General features: G+C 31.8%; 1 protein-coding gene across 1 annotated transcript; it reads left to right on the forward strand.

The window, feature by feature from the left end:
* Nucleotides 1-19,050: 19,050 nt before the first annotated feature.
* On the forward strand, nt 19,051-19,708 carry LOC18095636 (uncharacterized). The gene has a single exon (XM_006370256.3). The coding sequence runs from the start codon at nt 19,114-19,116 to the stop codon at nt 19,318-19,320; it is 207 nt and encodes a 68-aa protein (XP_006370318.1). The 5' UTR covers nt 19,051-19,113; the 3' UTR covers nt 19,321-19,708.
* Nucleotides 19,709-19,899: the final 191 nt, after the last annotated feature.

The raw sequence follows: 19,899 nt of genomic DNA on the forward strand, positions 1-19,899 counted from the left end.
TATGCAATTAAGATGAAAAAAAATACTTATTTATACCAGGTTAATTTAAAAATAACAAATAAGTCATGTGAAGGACTTTAATGCTTTTGAAAGCTAGTGCATAGTTTTTTAAATAGAAAGCAAAATCATCGTTATACTATTCTAAAAAACAATGCTAATAGGTCGGGTGCTGTAATAATTGTTCAAGGGGATTACATTTTGTTAATGGGTGGTTTGAAATATAAATAGAGGAATTGCATTAACATTCTAATTTGAATATCTTAATGAAACTTAATTTTTTGGACAATTATTTATTAAGATAAATAAAAAACAATGATAAAAATTCGAATCCTAATTAAAATAATTTTTCCTGAGCATTGGAAAGTGTTGCATCGACCGGTGCCAACTCTAACTAAATAGTTCTCATATATGCATGAAAACTCTATTAGTAGTTTTTAAAACAAAAATTTTGTTAAGTTTTAGTACAAATTTAACGGCATAAAAACTCATGAAAACCTGAAAAACCACGTGTTCATTAAATGTATTTCGGCTTAATTATTCATGGGCTCAGCTTGGGTATTGAGCTCAGTGCTTGTAGGCCTAGACAACACGTCTAGGCTCATTTTGGCTCTTAATAGACTCAAGACATGTGCCTGAGCCTGATATTCTGAACTTGAATTTTTCAGAACCCATACGAGGTTTTTGTGAATTTTTTATTGAATCAGTACATTTTAAATTATATTCTCACTACACGGTATATAAATTTTTTTTCATAGCCTCTGTTTCATTAATGCTTATATAAGAAATATTTATTTTTTATTAATTCACGTATAAAAAATATTTATTTCTCATTAATTTTATCATGACAAAATTACTCTTCAGCCCCTTTATTTAAGCAAAAAGATGAAATTTATAAATTATAAATACATCATTAAATCACACATATAAAAGATTCATAATCTCTTTTCTTACATATTTATATATATATTTTTAAAATTTGTTGTTTAAATATTATTATATTCTCTCTGTATAAAAATATTAACTTAATTATATGAAAATTCTCATATTTAAAAGAGGATTTTTTTGCATATAGTTGTCCTTCTATATGAAATTACCATTTGACTTGACTTTTCTTATGAAGTTATCAACCATCTTGATTTTCCACACAAAACTATTATTCGCCTTCGCATCATTCACCTTGGCTAAATTTTTTTAATCAAATTACAGGAACTCGGTGATTAATTACAAGAATTTATCCAAATATATAATTTTTATTTCTAAGCTTGGATTGCATAACATCATCACTGATTTGTTTTGTTTTGTTTGTGGTTAAGGACAATGCCATGATTGGTTAATTTTGAAGACTTAGTAATGAGCGTGATTTAGAAAATACATGTTATTAACTATTAGGTAAGGCAGGAAATGCACTTTTTTTATTGGTGGGACCCACTATCACCTGTGGCACAACCACAAGTTTACAAGAAGCAACTCCTTACTTCTTGTGCTGAGTAAACGTATGAACAGTGGAGCCATGCTCCACTGTTCATGGGTTTTATTCCTTAAACAGTGGAGCATGGCTCCACTGTTCTGATCGGACCGGTCCGGTTTAAAGCTATGCATTGAACCGGGTCTGACCCGACAAAATAAAAAAAATATTTTTAATTATGTTTTATTCGAAAAACTAGTGTTAAACATTATTCAATGACACTACATAAATTAGACGAAGACCACTTGATGACGTAACATTTGCAGAATTTGATCACAATCCTAATTTTGCTCCTGATGTTGTTGCGCTCTTAAGAAATTTGTGAAAACTGTAGTCCTTGTCGGATGTATTTCATACGTGATGGAATTGTAGATAGTTTAATGGAACAATAAAAAATATTTTATATAAAGTATTATTTATTTCACGATGTAATAACAATAGTTAAATCTACAATATTTAAATTAAAAACCATCAATATTAATATATATTTTTTAAAATTATTTTATAACCTCAATTTCAAAAGCATTCTTAACCAAACACATTAAACTACTTTTTGGCCAACCTCAATTTTAACCACAGTTTTAACCAAACATATATTTTTCTAAACCAACCTCAACTAAAAGTACTTTTTTATAAAAACAATTTTTTTCAAACCACAACCACAACAGGAACCGCAATACCAAACACACAGTGCTTAATGAATCACTGTAGACTATAAGTTATTTTATTGTGGATTGTACTGTTTAGATTTACTTTATTTTGAGCTCTTTCAAAATACATAGGAGTGGACATAGGCACATTGCACTGTGGACGACACTGTAGCCATAAATTGTTTTCACTGTGGACATCACTGTAGCACCCTGGAAGACGTTCATCTACTGTGTTTTTGGTCAAGAATTGCGGCTGGAGGCGTTGCCTTCTCTGCTAAAAGCTGTTGGGTCTAGCTTAGCAGCTAGACCCAACATTGTTGGGTTTGGTTGCCACGCCAGGCCCAAAACACTTTCAAAATGCCAGACCTAAAACACTTCAAAACGGGGTTGCGTCTGGCTGAGAAGCAGGACCTAATATCCTTGGGTCTGGCTGCGCAGCCATACCCAAGAATATTATTATTTGTATTATAAATAATTAAATTTTATTATTATTAATATTGAAAATTTTATTATTTGTCTTATAAATAATGTTATTTTTATTATAAATTTTATTATTTTTATTATAATTAATATTATTAATATCATAATTAAAATTTTTTAAAAATATATCATTAATCTTGAAAACCAACCATAGATTTGATTTTGAAGGGTAAAATTATTATTATTATTATCATTAATAAATTTGAAGAAAAATATTATTACTATCAAAGAAAAACAATAAGTTTTATTGAACGGATTAAAAACTATAAAAACTTAAGCCAGATAAGTTTAATATTATTATTAATATTATAAATATTATTACATTCATTGATATTATTAAATTTGAAATAAATTTTATTACTATAGAAAAAAATATAGATTTAATTTAAAGGGTAAAATCAATTATTATTATTATTAGTATTATTATTATTAACTTGGATCTGACATGTCCTTCCAGACCCAAGATACTTGAGGCTGGAAAGGGCGCCTGACCCAAGTTGTTTGGGAGTGGCAGACGCGTAAACCCAAGTCTTTTGGGTCTTGTAGCCCTATATGACCCATGAAACTTGGGTCAGACATTTAGATCATAGGCTAATGGATCTGTGTCAAGACTTAATGCTCTTGAATTTTGCATCCTCACCCAACTCTAATGGGTTTGAATTGTAGCCAGATCAATTTTTTTTGATATTTTTTTGTTTTGTTGATAAATTTAACATTCTTGGGTCTTAATCTTTGTAATATTATAACAATATCTAAATAGTATGGGGGAATCACTGTTCCCCCACACCTAAATCACTGTGGATTACAACAGTAATGCACAGTGTTTTTTTCTCTTTTTTTTTTTTTGCATTTTTTCATTTTTTTTCCAACTTTCCCTCTCTTTTTTTTGTTTTTTTTCCAAAATTACTTTTTTTTTCCAACTTTGCTTTTTTTTTTTTTTTCTTTTTTTTCCATTTATTTTTTTTTAAATTATCTTTGTTGATTTTACTTTTTAAATATTGAGCTGGTTAAAAATTTTGTTTTGTAATTTTTTTCCTTTAAAATACTTTGGATTGCTACGGTGTTTTCCCACATAGTTTTTCTATTTTATTTTTTTATTTTTTAAAATTATATTTGTCGATTTGTTTTATATTGAGTTGATTAAGAATTTAGTTTTGTAATTTTTTTCTTTAAAACATTGTTTATTGCTACAGTGTTTCTCCGCATGGTTTTTTTTATTTGTTTTTGTTTTTTTTATAATTTTCTCCAAAATTATCTTTTTTTATTTTATTTTTTAATATTGAACTGATTAAAAATTACAGTTACAATATGTGAGGAAAGCACTGTAACTTTCCTTGCAAATTACTGTGGATTGCTACAGTGTTTTTTCTTATTTGGTTTTTTTTGTTTTGTTATGTTTTTCCCTAAAATTGTCTTTGTCAATTTTATTTTTTAAATATTAAGCTGGTTAAGAATTGCAATTACAAGTAAATACAAGTTTTTCCTCACAAAACACTATGGATTGATACAGTTTTTCCTCGTATGGTTTTTTTCCAGTTTCTTTTTTGTTTTCTTTTTTTGTAATATTTTCTTTCCAAAATTATCTTCGTCGATTTTTTTTAATATTGAGTTGGTTAGAATTTAACTTTGTAATAAAACATAATCATTTGGGGAAAACACTGTAACTTTCCTCACAAAACATTGTTGAAAATTTCAATTACAAGTCATTACAAATAAGATTAAATCATGTGGGGAAGCACTGTAGCTTTCATCACAAAACACTATGAATTGCTACAGTGTTTCCAACATGATTTGTTCTCCTTTTTTGTGTTTTTTTTTCTGAAATTGTCTCTGTCGATTTGATTTTTTTAATATTGAGCTGATTAAGAGTTTAGCTTTATAATTTTTTTTCTTTAAAATACTGTGAATTATTGCAGTGTTTTTCCATATGATTTTTTTATTATTTTTTTCAAAATTATCTTTGTCCATTTTTTTTTAATATTAAGTTTGTTAAGAATTATAATTACAATAAAGCTAAATCATATTGGGAAAGCGTTGTAGTTTTTCTCACAAAACATTATGAATTGCTACAATATTTCTCTAAATGGTTTTTTATTTTATTTTATTGGGGAAAGCACTGTAGTTTTCCTCACAAAACATTGTCAATTGCTACAACGTTTTTCCTCATGGGTTTTTTTCCTTCCAAAATTATCTTTGTTAGTTTTTTTTTTTTATATTAAGTTGGTAGAGAATTTAGCTTTGTAAATTTTTTTTCTTTTTATTAAAAGAAAAGCTAAATCATGTGGCGAAAACACTGTATCTTTCCTCCTAAAACACTGTGGATTGCTACAAATCATTTTGTTCAGTCTTTAAGTTTTGATCACCAACACAATTTTTTTTCTGTCATGAAATAATGGCTCCATCATACCTTTAGTTTCTATTAATTATTTAGCGTTGGTTCACAATTATAATAGTATTAAATATATTTATTTTATAAGCCCGCAGCAGCACGCGGACATGGATATCGCTTTCTATGAAAATGCATCGGGCCACATAGTAAAAACAATGTGTACACAATATTGTTCAAACATTTATTGGCATGAGACTTTTCTGAATCTGCTTTATCTCCTCAGCTGTCAGCTCTCTTTGAATGATAATAAGAGACACGAAATGGAATTAGTCCACAGTCTACACAAGTACATGCTCACAACGTAGAAATTTTGTTTAAACGGAAGACTCTTTCAAACATGGCCGGCCTAGCTAATATAAACTTTATGGTTTCGAAGTATTAATCAATGATAGACTTGACCAAATTTTATTTTTAGATTGCTTTTAAAATAAAACGAAGTTGTTCTTTTTTATCAAATATTAAGCCTGTGATATATTAAATTATTTTGATTAATTTATTAAATTTATGATTCAGGTTATGAGACAGTAATAATCTTATAAAAAATCATAAAAATCAATTCCTAATCAACTTAATATTGAAAAAAATTTAGATAAATATATTAAATTAAAAAATAGAAAAAAAAGCTATACGAGTCAACTTAGGTTAATCTGTCATATCCACAACATGGTCATAAGATTAAAATAACCTCATATAAACCAAATAAAAAAAATATGAAACTCAATTTCCAACCAACCCAATATTAAAGGATATAATGAAAAAAAAAACTTAAAAAATGATCAAATTTAACAACTCATTTCAAACCGGGTTAACCTATTAAATCTGCAATTTGGGTTATAAAACCAAAGCAACTTCATAAAAATCAAATAAAAAATTATGAAGCTTCATTTCCAACAGATCCAATATTAAAGGTTAAGATTGATAAAAAAAATTTTATTTATTAGACTGGGATAACTCTACAAAAAAAATTAAAAAAAATCATGATACTCAATTCCCAAATACCCTAATATTGAAAAATAAAATTGAAAAATAAATTGAGTTGTTGGAAGGTGAAATTGAAAAAAAATATTAAATTAAAAAATGATAAAAAAATAAACCGAGTCAACCTTTCAAATTTGAAACATGGTTCTTGAGATTGGGATAACCCTATCGAAAGAAAATAAAAAAAATTAAAAAGCCTAATGAGAAAAATATTCAATAAAAAAAAGAAAAAATAAACAGAGTTAACCCAGATCAATTTGTCAAACCTACAACTCAATTTATGAGATTGTGATAATCTCAGAAAACAAATATGAAGCTCAATTTCCAACTAACTTAATGTTGAAGGATGAAATTGAGAAAAAAATCAATTAGAAATAAAAAAAAAATGATCCGAGTTAACCCTAGTTAACTTGTTAAATTTATGACTTGATTCATGAGATTGAGATAAATTCACAGAAAGAAAATTAAAAAACAATTATGAAGTCTAACTTCTAACAAATCTAATGTTGAAGTTTGAAATTAATAATAAAAAAAAAACTAAATTCATGAGATTGATAAATAACACAATAGAAAGGAAATTGGAAAAATTATAATTTACAATTTCTAAAACAACTTAATATTGAAGGATAAAATTAAAAAAAATAGAAAAAAAAGATTGGATTATTAAAGGTTTAAATTGAAAAAAATAAATAGAAAAAAATTGTTGCAATTAATACTGTTTTGTGAGTATAGGTACAGTGATTTAGCCATATTCTTTAATTTCTTATTAATTATTTTTACTTTATAATGCATATTTTTCTATAAAAAAACTTAGAATAATAATTTCTTAACTCATGAAAATCATATTAAAAAAGATTTGTAATCATAAAAAAAATTATTGCTAAGAATATAATATAATATAATTATATTATAATTTATTTAGTGACTATATCATTTCTCCTAGTATATTTGACAGTAAAATAAATAATTAAAATAATTATATGTAAAATAAAATATTGCAGCAAAGTTAAAATCTAACATAGATGGAAACGCAAGATAATAATTTCTTTGCAAATGCATCTTTTGTTTTTATTAACACTCAATTCCCACCTCTTCATCTTTAAATTTAATTTATTTGAAAACATGAACAGTTTTAAATTCTCTATCTATTCTTTGATTATTACATGAACAGAATATTGATTGAAGATACAAAAGTGTCACCGGATATCGAAACAATTTCCTCCTTGGGTCTTATTGGGTTTTAAAATGTTGTCGATGCCAAGATTAGACCATACCTAAAATGTTTCTCCTTAATTATATTATATTATATTATATCACTACCAGAAAACCGGAGAAAACCAACGGAATTACCGACGAAAATATTCCGTCGATAGTTATTACTGACGGACTAAATTCCATCTCAAAATCTAACGGTATATACCGACCGTATCTCCGACGGATTATACATTTTGTTTGGAAAGATGCAACGACGTGGTGATGTGGAGTTTTTTCAGATGATTTTACCGACGGAATGACCGAGGGATTCAAACTAAGATAGCCATACAGTGACATGACACTGTCACCGACGGAATATATCCGTCGGTGAGTCCATCGGTAAAAACCATTATATACACCCCCTCTGCCGACACTCTCTTTCTCTGTTTCTCCTTCTTCTTCTTTCCCATCCCACCTCTCCCCTCCCAAACTGCAGCCAACCACTTATCCCAACTCTCCACTATTTTCAACACAAGCACTCAAGTTTCTTATACCTTGTACGTGGTCACAATATCCGTTTCTTGTGGATTTTATCTTTTTTTTGTAAGTAAATCTATTCTTTTTAGTTTTAACATTTAAATGTGAATTTTATTATTTTTTAGTATATGTATTTTGTTAACGTATGTACTTGTTTGATTGTTATTTGTCAAAGAAACTTGTAGTATGAATGTATAATTTTGTAGTTGTTATAGTTTGTTTTAGATTTTGTCAAATTATATTTGTTTATAAATTTTTTAAATTTTGTTTGAATTACACCGAATTAAATGTATTGTGATGAAATAAATAATTAATTGCGAGTTTAACGGGTCTTTTTTAATTGTTATCAATTCTATTTCGAAGTTGTGATTTCTGTAAATTTATATATGTATAAATTTGTATGTATGAACGTTGATAGTTGATAATTGATAATGAATATTTTACATAAGTGTTGTTTTAGTTTGTTTGATAATGTCGGAGAAAACCAATATTTTTGTTATGTTTTATAGAGGTTAAATAGAAGTCATGGATGATCGTTCATGGATGTATCGGGACTCACCCCAAGGATTGCGGAGGATGCATCTTCTAACCAAAGGGTTCATGGAGGATTACCTGTGTTGGTATGCACACATAGAACTATTTGTTCCTGATGCGAGCATGGAAGAACAGGTGGTTGGGTCAACTTCTAGTGCTAGTAACATGCATGAAGTTGGAAATGAGAACAGTAATCCTTACAGGAATATGGTTATAGATGCAATGAGAATGAGTGAAGGTAATGTCAGGGAAAGTCCAATCATAGAAGAAGAACCTAATGCAGATGCAGCAAGGTTTTTTGATCTGTTGAAAGATTCTGATGAACCATTATGGGATGGCTGCACGAACCACAATAAATTATCAGCCGTAGCATAGGTGTTCACCATCAAGTCAGATCACGGGTTGAGTGAGGCCGATTATGACAAGATTATTGAATGGGCGAGAAGCATTTTACCTGAAGGGAACAGTCTGAAAGAGAACTTCTATGCTGCCAAGTCCACGATGAAACCCCTCGATTTAGGATACCATAAAATTGATATATGCCCTAACTTCTGCATGTTATACTACCTTGAAAATGCTGAGATGACCGAGTGCATGACATGCAGGCATTCCCGTTACAAACCCAGAACTGGTAGAGGGAAGACTCTCGTGGCATATAAAAAACTTAAATACTTCCCAATCATACCTAGACTGCAGAGGTTATTCATGTCACCAAGGACTGCTGAGCACATGACATGGCACCAATCACACCATGCGGTTGATGGAGTGATGGTTCATCCTTCTGACGGTGAAGCATGGAAACACTTTAACAGTGTGCATCCTCACTTTTCAGCTGAATCAAGGAACGTGCGTCTTGGGTTGTGTACAGATGGATTCAACCCATTCGAGTCATTTCCTGCTCCTTATTCTTATTGGCCGGTCATATTGACGGTTTATAACTTGCCACTAGGGATTTGTATGAGGCCGAAGTTCATGTTTTTATCTATGGTCATACCAGGTCCAAGCAGTCTGAGGCGGAATATAGATGTTTGTCTTCGTTCGTTGATTGATGAATTGATGCAGTTGTGGTCCTCTGGATCTTTGACTTATGACATCTCGAGGAAACAGAATTTTGTTATGAGAGCGACTTTGATGTGGACTATCAATGATTTCCCAGCTTATGGAATGGTTTCTGGTTGGAGCACGCATGGAAAGCTAGCATGTCCATATTGTATAGAGAACAACAAGGCATTCACGCTAACAAACGGGGGTAAAGCTTCTTTTTTTGACTATCATCGTCATTTGTTGTCGCCAAATCACAGGTATAGAAAGAACAAAAATGATTTCTTTGTTGGCAGAGTTGAAAAGGATGTTGCACCCCCGCATCTTTCCGGTGAAGAATTGTTTGATGTTGTGTCAGAGTACGGTGACATTGTGTTTGGTCTCCAATTAGGTAAGCAGAAGTTTCCTGGTTTTGGTTTGACCCATAATCATCTTCTGGGAGCTTCCTTATTGGAAGACCAATCTTCTCCGCCATAACCTTGACGTCAAGCACATTGAAAAGAACATGTTTGAGAACATTTTCAACACCGTCATGGATGTGAAGGGGAAGACAAAGGACAACATCAAGTCTAGATTGGATGTAGCGCTGTTCTGTAACCGTAAAAATATGGAGTTGGTTTGTGATGGGTCACGGGTCGCAAAACCAAGAGCAAGCTTCGTGCTAGAGAAAAATGCACAACTACTAGTCTACAAATGACTTAAGAGTTTGCGTTTCCCCGATGGACATGCCTCGAACATATCAAGGCTGGTTAACACAGAGGAATGCAGATTATATGGAATGAAGAGTCATGACTGCCATGTGTTTATGCAAACACTCATCCCATTAGCTTTTCGTGATTTGTTGTCAAAGGGGATATGGGATGCACTAACGGAGATCAGTCATTTCTTCAGAGATATATGCTTCAGCAAGTTGAATGTTGATTACATTGAAAGGCTTGAAAAGAATATCATCGAGACAAGATGCAAACTTGAGATGATATTCCCTCCATCATTTTTTGACTCAATGGAGCATCTACCCGTATATTTACCGTTTGAGGTAAAAGTTGGAGGACCGGTCTAGTACAGATGGATGTATCCATTCGAGAGGTACTTGTTCAATCTTAAAAAAAAGGTTAAGAACAAGGCGCATGTTGAGGCGTCAATATGTGAGGCCTATATTGTTGAGGAGATCTCAACATTTATCTCATACTATTTCGAACCTCATTTGAGAACGAGGATCAACCATGTTCCACGGCATGATGATGGTGGTGAAGTGCCTTCAAGTGAGAACTTGTCAATATTCTCCAATCCTGGACGACCCACACCTAAAAATGTCGTGAGGGGAAGATATTTGTCTGAAATAGAGTTCAGACAAGCACACAATTATGTTCTATTTAACTGTGATGAGCTGAGACCCTTTATTAAGTAAGTAGATGTTCGACTTAAACTTTGTCAAGAGTGTATTATTTATGTTTTGTGATACCATAAACTTATATAATTTGGAACAACCTTGCAGGCAACATCGACGATACTTACTGTCCAATAACTCACAGCTGATCGAATCCCAGATCTTTCAATTACAAGATGAACAATTTGCCACATGGTTTAGAACACATGTAAGTCCTATCACAAACTCATTATCTCTTGCAATGTAATTAATTGTATGTCAATTTTACATAATATCCGTTTATTGATTATTGTTGTATTTAATTTACAAGGTTTATCAAATGGGAGGTAGTGCTGCTATTTCACTGTCTTTACTAAGCCTGGGCCCTGAAAGAAAAGTCAAGTGCTATAACGGGTATTTTGTCAATAGATATGTCTTTCATACTGAAGAATACGGGCATGGAAGAAAGACACACAACAACGGTGTTTGTATTAAAGGATCGACTTCTAGTGAGTTTGAAGTTGACTACTACGGTAGATTGGAAGAGGTCATCGAACTGCAATATCATAGCGAGCAGAATAGAGTGTTTTTATTCAAATGCTATTGGTATGACACAACTGACAGAGGAATCAGAGTAGATCCTCACTATGGTCTCATTAAAATCAACTCAAAAGCTAAATACTGTAACGTAAACGACGTCTTTGTTTTCACAAAGCAATGCCAACAAGTTTATTACACATACACCTCTTCCTTTAGAAAGGACCGATCAAGAGTTGATTGGTTATCCGTTTTAAAAACAAAACCCAAGGGTCGTGTCGAGGTTGTTCAGGATGAGAACGAAGACACAAGTGTGATAGATGAAGTCTTTCAAGCTAGTGAGTTGGTTGAACCATATCGAGTTGGTCATTCGATTGACTTAGAAGAAAATTTGAATTTTCGTGTTTTCAACGATAGTCTTGTTGATGTTGACGTAGAGGAGTTGAATGCTGTTCTGAGCTCTACTAGTGGAAAAAAGAATGTTGTTGAAGAAGATGATAAAGAAATTGAAGAGTGCGATGAAGCTGATGATAACAATTCAATAGAGGACGAAGATGAAAATTCCGACTAACTAAACATGTTCTAAAGCTTTATTTTTATAATGTAATAATTTGAAACATGAAATATTTATTCTTCTTTAATGGTCAGCTCTTGTTATTGTGCTGCGTGTGTTGTAAGATTGCAATTCAAGATTTTGTGACACGGTTACACAAAAAAATTAAGAAAAATTTACGGTTTCACCGACGGACTAAAACCCGTTGGTATTTCACAGAGAGTTGAAAAAACATTATGGGATTGTGCCACTTTCACCGATGGACTAAAACCTGTCGGTATTTCACAGAGAGATGTAAAAAATTTATGGGATTGTGCCACAATCACCAACGGACCATAGAGTTGCAAACAATTTACGGGATTGTGCCACAATCACCGACGGCTTTCCGACATAAAATACCGATGGAATCACCGACGGAATTACACACATCCCGAAGCGCACGCATGTCAGACACGTGTCCGTCTGCACAAATACCGACGAATCGAAAAGTCTGGCAGGATTTTCGAAATTTTTTGGTCCACATTTCAATTAATTTCCGACGGTATTACCGACGGAATTTAATGCCACCGACAACAATTAATGTCCGTCGGTAATTCCGTCGAAAAAATTGCCATATAAACCCCCCCATTTGGTTCATTTTTTCTCTGGCTCAGTTTCTTCTTCATTTTTTCTTCTCCGTTCATTTGGTTGCATTTGGCTTTTTTAAGAGATTTACCCCTATTTGGTGGTAGTTTTAAAAGGTATGTATTCTTTTTTCTTTATCTTTGTATTTTTTTTATTTTAATCATGAGTATTTTTTTTGGTGTTCTTTGTTTTGTGTATTGTTTGTAGATAAAATCTTAAATTCAACACACTATTAAGGTAAGCATTTTTTATTCCCAAATTTATTTTGAATTGATATAGTGTTTTTTAGGTTTGTGTATTGTTTGTTTTGTGTTTAGGTTGTTTTGTATAGTGTTTTTTAGTTTTTTCATTTTAGTTATTAATTTTATGATATTATTGTTTGTATTGCTATAATTGTTATTGTTGAATTTATGTTAAAAATATTAATTTATACATTTAATTAGTTTATCTTAATTTAGAATATTATTGTTTACCTGTCATTGTTATTGCTTGTAACTCTAAGTACCAATTTAACAATGAATGTTCATAGTTGAAATTGATTCTTTTACTTGAATTTTGTTATATGATGTTATTGAATAAGATGTTTTGTGTTGATGATGAGTTGGGTTGAGATCCAGGATGATTGGATCAGGATGTGAAATAAAATTGGAAGTGTAATATGATTTTGTCGATAACTTGGGACCCCCCAGTATAGGGAAGACTCTGTCGATTTTTTTAAAAAATAATCAAAGTTAATTATGTAATTATTCATATAAATTTGTGTAGATGCGTAGAATGAAATCTACAGCACGTCGTCAGAAGACGGTTGCAGCTAGTTCTTCTAGCAGCGAGGAGGACGTATCCTTAGGTGCTGATTTCGGCGAGGAATCTACGCCAACTTGTGATGCTGCCTCTTCTAGCGCGGTTTCATAGCGCAGAAGCGGTGTGCCTTCACAGCGGGGTCAATTCACCCACAAGTACTAGGCACAATGGAAGGATGACCTCTCAATGTAAGTTTGTTTAGGTTTTACTTTTTTTTTTATATACTTATAACATAATTTATGAACGACTAATTAATATTATTATTTTTATTTAATTTCAGGTTCACAAACATTGAGGCTGAAAGGGCTATAACATTGGCGTTTAAATCGTCGATGAAGATTTAATTGTTTCAATGGAGCCAGGTTTCCAAACATCCTGAGTGGAAACCTAATATCAATGCATGGTTTAAGCGATTTCAGGTCGGTGTTAGTTTTTAATTTTCAGCTTATTTTTAATAAATAATTTTTATAATTTATATCTTGTAATATTTTTATTTTATATGAATTATTTATATACACATAACAAATTTGAGTGGGATAGGGTGAACAACAATGTTGTGAGGAGGGTATGGGAGAATCACGCGGCAACTAGGTAACATCGAAAATAATATTTATTTTTGTTTTATAATTTTATGATTTAAATTCTAATTTGTTACTATGGAAGTAGGTTGTGTAATTTTTGGTATGACACCCAAAAAAAATCAAAAAGAAACGCGAGGGATAACGGTCTTGAAGGATGGAATGAGGTGGCGGTTTGGCGGGAATTCAAACCGCCATTCATCTCGGGGGAAATATGGACGGCAAATATTGAGCATGTGACCTCAGAGCGGTTCTCACAGCACTCACAGTCCGGCGCCGACAACCGAAACCGGCAAATTCATGGTTCGGTGACCACACACACTGGCGGATCCGTCCCATTTAGCACACATGCAAAGCGGATTGTAAGATTAATTTTAATGAAATATATCGTTAATTAATTTGTCGTTCCTTATTAAATAACTTTCAACCTATTTTTTCCTTACAGGCTGCGTCTCTTGGACGTGAGCCGAGTCCAATGGAGCTATTTGTAGAGATGCATGTGCGGAGTCAAGACCGCCAAAAGGGGGTGCAGCAGTTTGTGGACAACCGTGCTCAACACTTTGTGGTATGTTCGTTCATTCATTTTATTTTGTAGGTTATTATTTTCTTGAATTGCATGTTGAATTGCATATGATGATTTTTTAAAAAAATTTCAGGAGACCTATAATAGCCGGTTGAGGGAGAGATATGGGGACAATCCTTCGACCCATCCAGATTTTGATCCAGATTTGTGGATGGAGGTGGGATTGTCAGGTGGACCCGATAAAAATCGGGTCTACAGGCTCTCCAACACTACGGCTGAAAACTTGCGTTCGGCTCGTAGTGTCTCAACCGTTGGGAGCACTCCATCAGTATCGAGCACCCAGTCTGAGGAGCTCACTGTCTTGAAACAACAATATCAACAACTCTCGACGAATTATAATGAGCTCCGTCACATAGTCATGGAGATGAGATCAAAGATGGGTGATGATACTTGTGCAGGGTCTTTTTGGCCGTACGGTCCCGGGAACAACCAGACTCCTTCTCCTCCTCCTCCTACTCCTCCAGCTCTGCCGCTATCAAGTTTAATTTTGTTTTTTAAACACATTAAATTTGTAATGAATATTTGGATGAATATTATTTAACATTATTTTAATATTTTTAATGTTTAATCCAATTTTATTTGTTTATTAGAGTTTTACTATTGATAAATTATTTTTTTATATATTTTAAATAGATACCGACGGCGTTACCGACGGATAATATCCGTCGGTGATTCACAGAGAGTTGCCAAATAATTACCAGCCATGCCATCATATTCGACGGATACTATCCGTCGGTGATAACATACAAACGGCTTTACCGACGGATATTATCTGTCGGTATTTCACAGAGAGTTGCCACACAATTACCACCGATGCCATAATTACCGATGGATTGTCCGTCGGTAATTACCGTTGAAAATTCAGACGGATTGATTCCGTCGGTAATGTTCCCGCCGGAAATTTTTTTTTTAGCGCACGTATCCGTCTGTAAGACCGTCGGTGTTCCGTCGGTAGGTTTTTTTTATTTGCGACAGAATTAGCAACAGAAAGGGGAATTACCGACGACTATTATACCGACGGACGTGTTCCGTCGGTGAGGCCGCCGGTAATTATTTCACCGACGGAGTTCATTCCTGTCACCGACGGAATGAGTCTGTCGGTAAAACTGTTTAATGGTGTAGTGTATTATATATTATAATAAAAACTAAATGTTGCGAAGGAAGAAATATTAAGAAAAATTTTATTTTGAATTGTAATAATAGTTTTATTTTTTATTTTTTATCTTTTTGTGAGATATTTTTTTGGTTTTCTTTTCTTGATAATTAAAGTGTATGATTATCTTTTTTGTTTATTATTTGTCAAATCATACGTATTTGTCATACTCAAGTATCTTAAATCTAATATAGTTGTCAGACCCAAACATCTTGGGCCTGGCATGATTATTATTGTTATTATTATTATTACTTGTGTAAAACATGTTTGACAGATCCAAGTAACGTAGGTTAGAAATGTTGTTACACCCCAAGTAAACTTGGATCGGAGATGTTTGTCAGACCCAAGTAATATGGGGTTGACATGTTACCAGACCCAACTAAACTTAGTTGACCATTATTGTTGTTGTTGTTATTATTATTATTGTTGTTGTTGTTGTATGATTATTATTATTATTATAATTATTAGTATTATTTTCATTATTATTATTACTTGGAGATCAGGCAACAACCATGTTGGGTCTGTCTTCGTTAACAGCCCCAAGACGAGTGAGCTGGCATGGTTGTCAAACTAAGGTGTTTGGGCCTGGTATGGTTATCAGACCCATGTAGCTTGGGTCTGGCAAAGAATTGAGTGCAGGTTTAAAAATTAACTCATTTGGTTAGGTTTAATAATACCATTAAAACATTCTTTATACTCTTAATATTTTTATTATATTTTTAAAAATTGAATTTGACCCGCTGCAAAGCACGAGCCAATGAACTAGTATACCATAAATTTTCATGGCTATTTATACCACAATCCTTGAACACGTACCTTAATTCTCTATATAAACTTAATACTAGTTATTTTAACTGTGCTTCGCCGCGGATCGAATAATTATTTTTAGCAAAAAAAATATGCAAACTTTTCAAATGTTTTTTATTTGCATGTATTTAATTAAATACTTCGAGAACCATTTGTGCAAATAAATACAAAAAACAAACTGTTAACGCGTCTATTCAACTCGTCTCACTGCAAGTTGAATAATTTTTTTTCTAATTCAAAAGAATTAATATGTAGGTGTCATTATTGTGTTTTTTGACATCGAGTAAAAAATATAACCGTAAATTAAAAAGTTGATGCTTATATATAATAAAACATAGTAAAGATCATATATGTTAATAAAAACATGTAAGATCTCAAGTTAATTTTTAACGTAGCAAAAAAATAAAATAATATTGCAATTGCTATGTTAAAACATCATTTCCTTAGTCTTTTTATAATAATTTTAAAACAAATTATAAAAGAATAAAGATAAGAACAAAAAGAATGATATAAATAGCTCAAGTGTAGAGTGATAAATATTCAAAGTGTAAAAAATAGAAAACAATATTTTTTTTCCAAAAAAAATGTAAAGGAAAAAACAAAAAACAAAAAAGAAAAAATAAAAAGAGAAAATGGTGATAAATAAACCAAGTGTAAAATGATAAAAATACCAAATAGAAAAATAGAAAAAACTTGTTTTCTAAAAATAATAATCAAAATGACAAAATTAACAAAATTTATATATATATATATATATGGACCTCTAACCTCTGCCTCAAACATGTAATTATAATCATGCATCAAGCTAATCTTTCCACATTAGGTCTCATCATGGCATAAGGTGAAGACAATACTAACATTATTACACAATTCCTCGTTAACCAGTCTTCTAAATCCTTTCATGCGGGCCTCACCATAAGGATGGACTAAAATCATACATTTCTATGAGTTTTTTAAAACTGCTTGTTATTATATATTGTTTTTTAAAATATTTTTTATTTAGATATATATTAAAATAATATTATTTTTTAAAATTTATTTTTGATATTAATACAATAAAATAATATCAAAATACAAAAACAAAATAATCTAAGCAAATAAAAATACATTTTTTTTCTTAAATCATTTGTAAAACACTAAAATATACCAACTCCCAATCCATTAATCCAGGCTGTGTTTTCAAAGAGGTCGTAAAGTTGAAGCTGTGTTTTTCGAGCAGATGATTGTAACACCTTCGAGAAAACTCTGAAAATTCTTCCACAACCAGGACCTGGGGCCATGCATGTCCATGGATTCCTGTAAAATCTTACTGCAGATTTTTAATTTCTGCGAAATTTGTAGTTATTTTTCGTTTACTGGGTCGCCTATTCAAGTACTCTTCTGTTACTTTGGCAGTTCATTATTCATGTAGGAGAAAAAATCATCATCAACATTTGAGAAACGAGGGGAACATGTTACTCTCGATCAAATCAGAATATTTCCTTATTTTAAGACCTAATTTCCAAGAAAGCATGGGATCTTGTAGCCTTCATGCATGGCTAGCTGAAACTTAACCTCCCATTTCGAAGAGAGCACCCTTTATTACAATATTTGGGTCTCCTTTTCTGTAATTCTAGCTATCCTCAATCTATTCTCGTCATTTTATTTATTTAGTTTCTTGAATAACTACTAGACTCTTGTATAGATACCTAGAAACATTATAATTATAATTATAATATGTAAGATATTTTAGGGGTTGGGTTATAATATATTTTTTTATATATAATCAGTTTTATACTATTAGAATTTTTATTAATCAATTAAATTTTTTAATAATTATAATATTAGATGATAACATCTTAGACCACCAGATATTTTAAGATATTAAATATCTAATTTTTTTTGTCTAAAATTTAAAAGATTGTTATATGGCAGGTGTAATAAATATTATAATTATAATATTTTTATGTTCGGTGTTGGGTATAATTACTTCTATATTTGTCATTTTCCAGTGTTTATTCGCATGAATTAATTAATCATTTTATTTGGCAATTAAAGCTTGTTAATATTCTTGAAAGCTTGTAGTAAGGATAGCTACATGAGCACGATAGCAAGAGAAGTACAATTTGAACTCTATAATATGTATTGACAATACAGTATTGTACAAGCATTTATTGCCATATTTATCTCCCCATCCGCCCCTCGTACTGTTCTATCATGGTTTCATGACGTGGCATTAGCTCACACAAGCGTTCACAGCCTTTTCAAATCCATTGGATGATCATAGATGGCCTAGAATTTCCTTTTCAGACATGAGTTGTTTTTTTTTAAATAAATTAAAATCAACTATATTAATTAGATTTAGCTAGAGTACATGACCAATTAATTAAATTAAACTAATAGCTAATATCCACTCTATTTTTTTTTCTTTTATAATACACACCCACCTGAACATTACTATTTAATTTATTTAAATCAATAGCCTAACAGATTATTTTGAGGCAGCTCATCGTTCTTCATTGTTACAAAATGACCGATCCTTATAAATAAATTTTAAAAATTTTAATTTTTTTTATATATTTAAATAAAAAATACTTTAAAGCTTATAATATACACTTGTCGACCATCCACATTTTTATCATGAGTGCCAACACTGCCAAGGCAGGTTCCCCTCTATAATTACATGAAACATATACATCGAACTACTCCAAGTCCATCAGGCTCCTTGGCCACATGTCAGTCATCCAACGATCAGTACCTTTCTAATAGCTCGATCTTTAACAGTCATATATATAATGACCATAACAGGGACACCATGCCATTAGTATCATTCTTGAAAATTCTTTGAAATACTTGTCATTTCTATGGCTTTTTTCTGTTTCCTGGTGGACCAAACAAGGAAGGTCAGGAGCTTCAAGCCGGTAGCCGGGTCATGTTCAAGATGCGGCGGTGGTGCCAGTGTGGCTAACATGAGAACTTCAACAAGATTTTGTTATGTTCCATTTTACTGGAAATCTTGGAGAGCTATCATCTGTACGTTTTGTGGAGCCATTCTCAAATCTTATAGATAAGTTTTGGAGCACATAAATATCTATGATCACTCCACTCGATCTAATCTTACAGTCAACCTTCTTCTCTTTCCGACTCCATGGCGTATATTTCTTGAAAGAGAGCTTGGGTAAAGGGGTAAAATATAGCTCTCTCATGTCTGAGAGAGAGAGAGATGGAGGAGATGTTCGCGAGTAATTGATATTGCTCCTGTAAGTCTAATAATTTCTGATGTTAGAGAATAAGGAGTGCTAACTAGAGATCTTTTGTGGAGCTAGCAGCAGCTGGTTTGGTAGGTCTGCGAATTCTGCACAGTTCATTAATGAACTCATGGAAAGGAATATTTATGTAACTAGCATAAGGAATAGATTGATCAGTCATGAATAATATATTAAAATTACTTGTTTTTCATTCATCGCAAGTAATTCTAACTCTTTACCACTCTTGATTGTTTCCTCAAATTTGAACCACGTCCTGCTTGAGACAGACCTGCTCCTTGTTCTTGATTAAAATAGTTATCGGCCAATTTTTAGGCGTCGGAAAACAAGAGGGATAATACTTTCAAGCTTGATGGCTGATGGCAACCACAGTTTCATTACCGA

The sequence above is a fragment of the Populus trichocarpa genome, chromosome 1, assembly GCF_000002775.5.
Source record: "Populus trichocarpa isolate Nisqually-1 chromosome 1, P.trichocarpa_v4.1, whole genome shotgun sequence".
Classification (NCBI taxonomy): domain Eukaryota; kingdom Viridiplantae; phylum Streptophyta; class Magnoliopsida; order Malpighiales; family Salicaceae; genus Populus; species Populus trichocarpa.

Bases quoted from the DNA above. Each gene is read 5' to 3' on its own strand.
- LOC18095636 (XM_006370256.3), top strand. From the start codon at position 19,114: ATGGCTTTTTTCTGTTTCCTGGTGGACCAAACAAGGAAGGTCAGGAGC.